Source organism: Salmo salar, chromosome ssa11, assembly GCF_905237065.1.
Source record: "Salmo salar chromosome ssa11, Ssal_v3.1, whole genome shotgun sequence".
NCBI classification, from domain to species: Eukaryota; Metazoa; Chordata; class Actinopteri; order Salmoniformes; family Salmonidae; genus Salmo; species Salmo salar.
The window spans coordinates 16,632,501-16,641,262 of NC_059452.1; the positions used below are offsets into that span (position 1 = coordinate 16,632,501).

Consider the following 8,762-nt stretch of genomic DNA (forward strand, 5'->3'; position numbering starts at 1 on the left):
GAAACAGTAATAAGTGGACTGGATAGGTCACTGTAGCTACAATTGCAGTTGAGCTACAAAGGACCAAATAACAATTCTATAGAAAAGGGAGAGGGGTGGATGGAAACCAGTGGCCTTGCACCCTGAGGTCCAACAATTGTGCCACAAGGTTGCCTGTTATATTCTACTTGTCAGCATTTGTAAATATGAAAAGTGTTGAGCTCTACTCAAAAGGAAAAGTGTTCTTTTACAAGTGCATTTACTCCTAAATCATGTCAGGTGTTAAGGCAAACAATGTTTCAAAGCTGATTCTGTGTCATGGTCCAGCTGCAATCTGCTGTGACATCATGAGCTATGGAACCCAACAAAAGGATGTGATTTTACTCCAAAGCTTGTAATTACTGTTGCTGGTCCTCATTGTGCTCTCTCCATTTCAAACACAGTGTGTCCCTCGCTAATGACTTGTTCCTGATGTGTTCATTCATCCTTTACGCTTAGGCAATCTGTTTACCCAATAATTCACTCCATAGCGCACTCATCCCACATTTTTTCTTTCTTCCTGGTAGAAAAGACTGAGATTACTGATCATTGTTGCTGTATTGAGCCCATCTGTGACCTAGAAATGTTTAGCAGACCCTTCAAGCTCAGACTGTTATCAAGCTAAATTAGCCTACATGCTGGAGGCTGATGATGGTGTAACAGTGCCTGGAGAGAGGGCTCACGGTGGGTTAATCCTCGGGAGAACATCTCATGATAGGATGTGCGCTGGGTCACCATGGAGATGGAGATGAAAACATAATTCGTAACATTTTCAAGTATCTTATCTTAGCGGATGTGTCAGTCAAAAAGGCTTTGGTTGGTAGTCAGTGTTTGCCATTCTTTTGTACTCAAATCCATTTTATTTTTTACAAAAGGGATTTATTTAACATATGACTGGAAATGATATGCCTCTATTATTGGGTGCTTTATTAATTGATATCCAATTAAGGCAGTTAAATTAGGTCAGTGTCAGGCGTTCAGGCGGACTCGTGAAATGATTCTGACAGACCATACTTTTCTAAACACATTGATTCAATTAAATCCTTTTTTTTCAGGATGAGTAATCAACTAAACAAAGCCATTCCATTCCCTCTGGGTGTGAGAATCATCCGGCATTAGTTTAAAGTCTGCAAATCATTCAACAGACAGGTTGGTTTACCCATTCAGCTCACCGCTTAGTGCCCCCACAGAGGATCTGCTCCCACAGGGCTGACTGTCAATAGAGGAAAACATAGCCCTGGTACTGAAGCTCCTGTGGCATGCAAAGCTGCCCAGCCAGGCCTGGCACACCCACACAGAAACCTATGCACGCCATACACAAACCTGGCAATCTGTTTACCCAACGCCCTATACAAATACACACGTCACATGTGTGCATTAGATATACAATAAAGAAACAGAATGATTGAAATCAGGAAAATGAGGATGGGCTGTTCCAAGACTGGTTCAAATGCAGATGGTTGAATTCACTACCACGATATGGCCTATGATAAGAACAGAACGCTTTGGGTTTGTAAATAATACAAATCGGTACATTTTTTGCAAAACTATTGCATGATAACACCCTCCATCGCTCCTCTGTTGTATGATGTACTGTAGCCTCCCTATAGTCCCTGTGAGACCTTCAAAAATGTTTTCCTCCGTCTGTGAACAGTTGTTGGTGGGCACTGCAAGGCTTTGTTCTTTTTCTATTTTCTAAATAGACACTCTACATATTTATGTAAGATTCAGTCCTGTCGCGATCTGTCAGAGATTATGAAGCTCTTTGATGCCAAATGGCTGTGTTTGCACTAGAAATCACCTGAGCAATCAGTTAGCACATCAGCTGAATGATACTGGGTTTTTAATCAGGGTATTTGTGTAGTCAGGTCTTTGGGACTGTTAATTGCTCCTTTAAAGTCATTGCTCTGAAATAATTAATTAGGGATTTAATCCCTCATGCAGACAGGGGATTGCTTTTCTGATACTGCTTATTTGATGTTACAATGAGCAGTTGAAAGAACAGAGGCAAATAGCAAATAGCAGAATTAGATGGGGTACTACTCAAGGTACTACTAACACTTTTTCAGCTCTTCAACAACAATGTCATTCCAATTCCATATGCACATGTTCTGAGAAACACTAGTCTTAATTGTGGAACGGTTTGGGGAAATGTATCACTTACAAACTACATGAATGCTGAGCATTTATCCATTTTACAATAGATTGCTTATGAGAGCACGATGTGTTGATTAAGGTGCTCAAATGTCAAGTGTTTGAGGCTCGAATTTTATGTGCCATCAGCAAATCAACAAAATCAATGGTGTTGTGGGCTCAAGTGCTTTCTATTCATGAGACCATAAACACTCATACAGCATGGGTGGGTGCTGATGAGGAGTATTGAGGTTGATTTTGCCAAGCCAGGTTGATAAACTACCCTGCTAGTTTGACTCCCTGTACAGTGGGTGAAAGTCAAGCTTCATTACGGTTGATTTAGTGTGAAGTACATTTTCTTCATACTAGTAGAATGTAGAGGTCTCTTAAATCGAATAATCATAGTGTGGCATGTACAGTGGGGTCTGACATTTTTGACACCCTTAATGAAGAGCAAAAATGACTATAAAATAAATTATTCAAATACTGAACTATATTGTAGGCAAACGTTTAAAAAAACAAGGGATCATTTTCTTTCTCAAAAAAGGTAGGGGTCAAAATAATTGACACCCTTGTTTTTAATACCTCACCTTGCGAGGTTAACGGCATTGAGCCTTTAAAAAAAATGTTTGTGAACACAGTGGGAGGGATCTTAGACCATTCCTCCATACAGAATCCTTCCAGATCTTTGATACACTTCGTCTGTGCTTATGGACTGCCCTCTTAAATTCAAACCACAGGTTTCAATGGGTTTCAAGTCTGGAGACTGAGATGACCGTTGCAAAATATTGATTTTGTGGCCAATTAACCATTTCTTTGTAGATTTCGATGTGTGTTTGAGGTTATTGTCTTAATGAAAGATCTACTTGTGGCCAAGTTTCAGCCTCCTGGTAGCCTCCTGGTACTGAATAAAGTTTATGATGCTGTTGACCTTAACAATGTGTCACATCCTGACCATAGAAAGCTGTTATTTTCTATGGTAGAGTAGGTCAGGGCGTGACAGGGGGGTTTTCTAGTTTAGTTTTTCTATGTTGTCATGTTCTAGTTTTGTATTTCTATGTTGGGATCGTCTGTGACGATCTTCAAAAGGAGTAGACCAAGGTGCAGCGTGGTGAGTGCTCATGATACATATATTTTAACTCAGAACACTAAATCAAAACAATAAACAACAGAACACGACCGTCACGTTCTGCAGGCTAAACTGAGCTGTACAAAAACAAGATCCCACAACTGAAGGTGGAAAAAAGGGCTGCCTAAGTATTATTCCTAATCAGAGACAACGATAGACAGCTGCCTCTGATTAGGAACCATACTCGGCTCAACACAAAGAAATAGAAAACATAGAATGGAACATAGAAATTTACCACAGACTGCCCACCCCACACCCTGACCTAACAAAATAGAGAAATAAACCATCTCTCTCAGGTCAGGGTGTGACACAATGGCCCTAGGACCAGTGGAAGCAAATAGCCCTATAACGTCAAAGATCCACCACCATATTTTATAGTAGGGATGGGATTCTTTTCTGCTTATACATTATCATTTTGACACCAAACCCACCACTGGTGTGAGATGCCAAAGAGCTCTAGTTTCATGTCATCTGACCAAAGTTACAATCCAGGTGCCAATGCCATTTAGCAAACTCCAGGCGTTAACATTTGTTAGATGTAAAAATGAGCTCTTTGGCCATGCACATCAGTGGTGGGTTTGGCATCAAAATGAGAATATATGAGCAGAAAAGAACCCCATACCTGCTGTAAAATATGGTGTTAGATCAAATCAAAATCAAATCAAAGTTTATTGGTCGCGGACACAGTTTTATATTTGTTATCGCAGGTGCAGCGAAAGGATTACTGTATGTTTCTAGATCCAACGATGCATCAGTATCTAGCAATACAATAACAATACACACCTAATCCCACTGTATCCATTTTTTTAAAGAACAATAAATTGTTCTTTAAATCAGAATGAGCAATAGCAAAACGAGCAATGTCAGAGTCCGGAATAGAAATAAATATGTACATGTATGTATGTGAATGGTGTGTATAGACAGTATAGACCGTATGTGAATGAAAAGGAGTGTACAGCAGTAGTTACAGTTGAAGTCGGAAGTTTACATACACTTAGGTGGGAGTCATTAAAACTCGTTTTTCAACCACTCCACAAATTTCACGTAAACAAACTATAGTTTTGGCAAGTAGGTTAGGACATCTACTTTGTGCATGACACAAGTAATTTTTCCAACAATTGTCTACAGACAGATTATTTAACTTATAATTCACTGTAACACAATTCCAGTGGGTCAGAAGTTTACATACACTAAGTTGACTGTGCCTTTAAACAGCTTGGAAAATTCCAGAAACTTAGCTCATGTCATGGCTTTAGAAGCTTCTGATAGGCTAATTGACATCATTTGAGTAAATTGGAGGTGTACCTGTGGATGTATTTCAAGGCCTACCTCCAAACTCAGTGCCTCTTTGCTTGACATCATGGGAAAATAAGAAGAAATCAGCCAAGACCTCCACAAGTCTGGTTCATCCTTGGTAGCAATTTCCAAATGCCTGAAGGTACCATCTGTACAAACAATAGTACGCAAGTATAAACACCATGGGACCACGCAACCGTCATACCGCTCAGGAAGGAGACGCACTCTGTCTCCTAGAGATGAACATACTTTGGTGCGAGAAGTGCAAATCAATCCCAGAACAACAGCAAAGGACCGTGTGAAGATGCTGGAGGAAACAGGTACAAAAGTATCTATATCCACAGTAAAACAAGTCTTATATCGACATAACCTGAAAGGCCGCTCAGCAAGGAAGAAGCCACTGCTCCAAAACCACCATAAAAAAGCCAGACTACGGTTTACAACTGCACATGGGGACAAAGATCGTACTTTTTGGAGAAATGTCCTCTGGTCTGATGAAACACAAATAGAACCGTTTGGCCATAATGACCATCATTATGTTTGGAGGAAAAAGGACGAAGAACATCATCCCAACCATGAAGCACGGGGGTGGCAGCATCATGTTTTCGGGGTGCTTTGCTGCAGGAGGGACTGGTGCACTTCACAAAATAGAAGGACAAGTATGTTTATGTATTGAAGCAACATCAAGACATCAGTCAGGAAGTTAAAGCTTGGTTGCAAATGGGTCTTCCAAATGGACAATGACCCCAAGCATACTTCCAAAGTTGTGGCTAAATGGCTTATGGACAACAAAGTCAAGGTATTGGAGTGGCCATCACAAAGCCCTCACCTCAATCCTATAGAAAATCTGTGGGCAGAACTGAAAAAGCGTGTGCAAGCAAGGAGGCCTACAAACCGGATTCAGTTACACTAGCTCTGTCAGGAGGAATGGGCCAAAATTCACCTAACTTACTGTGGGAAGCTTGTGGAAGGCTACCCGAAACATTTGACCCAAGTTAAACAATTTAAAGGCAATGCTACCAAATACTAATTGAGTGTATGTAAACTTCTGACCCACTGGGAATGTGATGAAATAAATGAAAGCTGAAAGAAATCATTCTCTCTACAATTATTCTGACATTTTATAATCTTAAAATAAAGTGGTGATCCTAACTGACCTAAAACAGGGAATTTTTACTAGGATTAAATGTCAGGAATTGTGAAAAACTGAGTTTAAATGTATTTGGCTAAGGTGTATGTAAACTTCCGACTTCAACTGTATATTTTATGAGCCATGACTAGAATGCAGTATAAAGTGGGTAAAACAGTATTGTTCAATGATTTTATGTACATAGGGCAGCAGTCTCTAAGATGCAGGGTATAGTACCAGGTGGTAGCCAGCTAGTGACAGTGTCTTAAGGTTCAGTGCAGATCTTTGATGTTATGCTTCCACTGTTCCTGGGGCCATTGTTAAGGTCAACGGCATCATGAACTTTACCCAGTAAAGGACATTTTATTTAAAAAACCTGGTTGCCTGTGCCAGGATACTGTATCTTGGCCACAAGTAGATCTTCCAAAATCAATAAATAATTGGTGAATTGGCCACAAAATCAACATTTTACTATAGCCATCTCAGTCTCCGGACTTGAAATCCATTTAAAATCTGTGGTTTGAATTAAAGAGGGCAGGCCATAGGTGCAGACGAAATATATCAAGGATCTGGAAGGATTCTGTATGGAGGAATGGTCTAAGATCCCTCCCACTGTGTTCACAAACTCATAAAACATTTTAGAAAAAGGCTCAATGCCATTATCCTCGCAAGATGAGGTATCGAAAGGTATTGAAAACAGGGTTGTCAATCATTTATTTTATTACTTGCTAAATAAAATCTCTTTCTCTGAGCATTTCTAGTAAAATACTAGAAATGACAATACAATATAGCTCAGTATTTGAAGTATCGATTTTAAACATGTCATTTTTGCATGTCATTTTTTTATCAAGGGTTTCAATAATTTCAGACCCCGCTGTATGTCTTCATAGTGGACATTAAAACATCCTATTATTGTAAAGTAGTGTTTAAAAACATGTCTAGAACTTCAAATCATCTGTTCCCTCCCCCCTCTCGCCTCCCTCCTTGCTATCTCAGGTGGTGTGTGAAGTATTTGTCTTCATAGTGGAAAGTATATTCATGTATAGTTAACAGCATATTAAGTCAAGGACATAATGTATAATGATGTAAACCATATCTTCTAAATGTCTGTTCTACCCGCTCTCTACTCTTCTAGGTGGTTGGTCAGATTGACAAGCTGACGTCAGACTTTGACTTTGACCTGGAGCCAGATGACTGGACAGTGGCCACAGCGAGCAGCACGTCCAGCAGTGAGAGGGGCCTGGGAGAGGCCTTCAGGCTGGACTTCCTCAACCCTGACGTGCTCTCAGACAGCTGGGAGTTCTGCAGCTATCTGGAGGCCTCCGTCGCTGCAGCAAACGCCGCCCACAAAGCAGCTCCAACGGTGCAGCCCAAGGATGCAGGGCTGGATCCGGGGGCGGGGCGTGGGTGCATCCCCACCCAAACCCAGACCCCGCCACCCACAACCGCCTCAGCCTACTCCCAAATGAATGGGGGGCTGCCCATCCCTAACGGACCTCTCATAGTCACCCCAGACTCATCCAGCGCCAGTGAAGAGGCTTCCAGCTCCACACACAGCCACAAGACCTCCCGCACGTCCGGCACCAGAGAGAGAGTCCGCTTCAGTGACAAGATCCTATACCACGCGTTGTGCTGTGATGATGACGAGGAGGATGAAGAGGAGGGAGATGAGGAGAAGGGCGGCTGTGCGACCCCAGACACTGACGACAGTGAGCCCAGTCCTAGTCAAGCCGGCTCGCCCACACCACCGCTCTCCTCCTCAGAGCACTCCGTCCTCCATAACTGTCTGGACCCTTCTTATGTCTCGTTCCCAGTGAACGTGGCAGCGGGGACTCATACGCTGCCCAGAAAGGGTCTTCTCAATCCCGCAAGCTGCCGGAAAAAACTGCTACGGAACAGCAGCACACAGACTGTTTCAGATAAAAGCACCCAAACAGTACTGCCCTATATTCCAGCCAAACAGAAAACAAAGGACCATTGAGAAACATTAACTTTACAACAACAGAACTAATGAAAAAGGACTGTGAACTATTTAATATTAAATGCATAGATCATAGATTAATACACAACTAAATAAATACATACTAATTACTAAATAAATACATGATATGGGAAATGACTCACCTACCTAAAGTCATTCTGAGGCTCAGGGAAATAAAGGATAATGGCAGTTCCTTAAGGCAGTAACAGAGAGAAAAGGGATATTGACGGACCAAAAGGCTAGTGCCTGCTAATGTTAAGAAATGGACCGGATGGATTCCTTATTTATAATCATTTGCAACACTTATTGAGATGACTAAAGCAATCACTTTTCTAGGAAGTTTAAATTGTTCTGAAATCGGAAAGTGTGAAGAGGTCATTTCCCTCCTCGTACACCAGTATAAATCACAAGAAAATATATTGCTTGTTCTTTAAGATGTGGTTAAAAGAAACACTGCACATTCTGTACACTGAGAATCTGTATAAACATTGTCTTTTTCATCTTCCAATTATTTCAAATGTCAAGGGGGTTCCTGGTGTAACAACAGGGAGCGTATCTAGATGCACAAGTCAAGCCTTCTTCTCTCTTTGATGTCATCATAAGTGAGTCAAGGACCAGAAAAACATGGTTTGACCTGCCCTTGATTTTATTAATCATTTCAATAATTTATCTCTTGGTCTGCTGCTGAAACTGTAGTTGTGGAAAGTAAGAAGAAAAACAGGTATTTTTGTGAGATTCTGTACTCCAACTCCACATTGTGACATTTCCACTTGATCTATCCGTTCCTCTCTGCAAGGGAGCAAGGTTGTTAGGGGTGACGACTTGAATAGAAGTGCACAAAGCCAAGATGCAAAAGGTTGTCTCTCCATTCTGAATCCCAGTAGGGATTTGGACTCAATAGAGCAGCATTTTATTCACAGGGATTATGCCAAAAGCAGTGCTGATCAATAAGGCTGATTGAGAGAGTGCTGTGAGAGGTCTCTCTGCTGAGCAGGCAGACCCTGCTCCTGGGGGCCCACAACAAAAACTCACAGCTAGACCTCCATCTATTTCCTCTGCTATTAGTGGCAGACATG

At 41.4% G+C, this 8,762-nt stretch overlaps 1 protein-coding gene across 2 annotated transcripts in view; it reads left to right on the forward strand.

The window, feature by feature from the left end:
- Window positions 1-8,197, forward strand: part of LOC106562142 (inhibitory synaptic factor 1) — a 48,928-nt gene extending 40,731 nt beyond the window's left edge. For both annotated transcript variants that reach the window (XM_014126788.2, XM_045689096.1), the window contains exon 3: window positions 6,841-8,197. In XM_014126788.2, coding sequence (XP_013982263.1) covers window positions 6,841-7,686 — 846 coding nt within the window. In that variant the 3' untranslated portion in view covers window positions 7,687-8,197. The remainder of the gene's footprint in view (window positions 1-6,840) is intronic.
- Window positions 8,198-8,762: the final 565 nt, after the last annotated feature.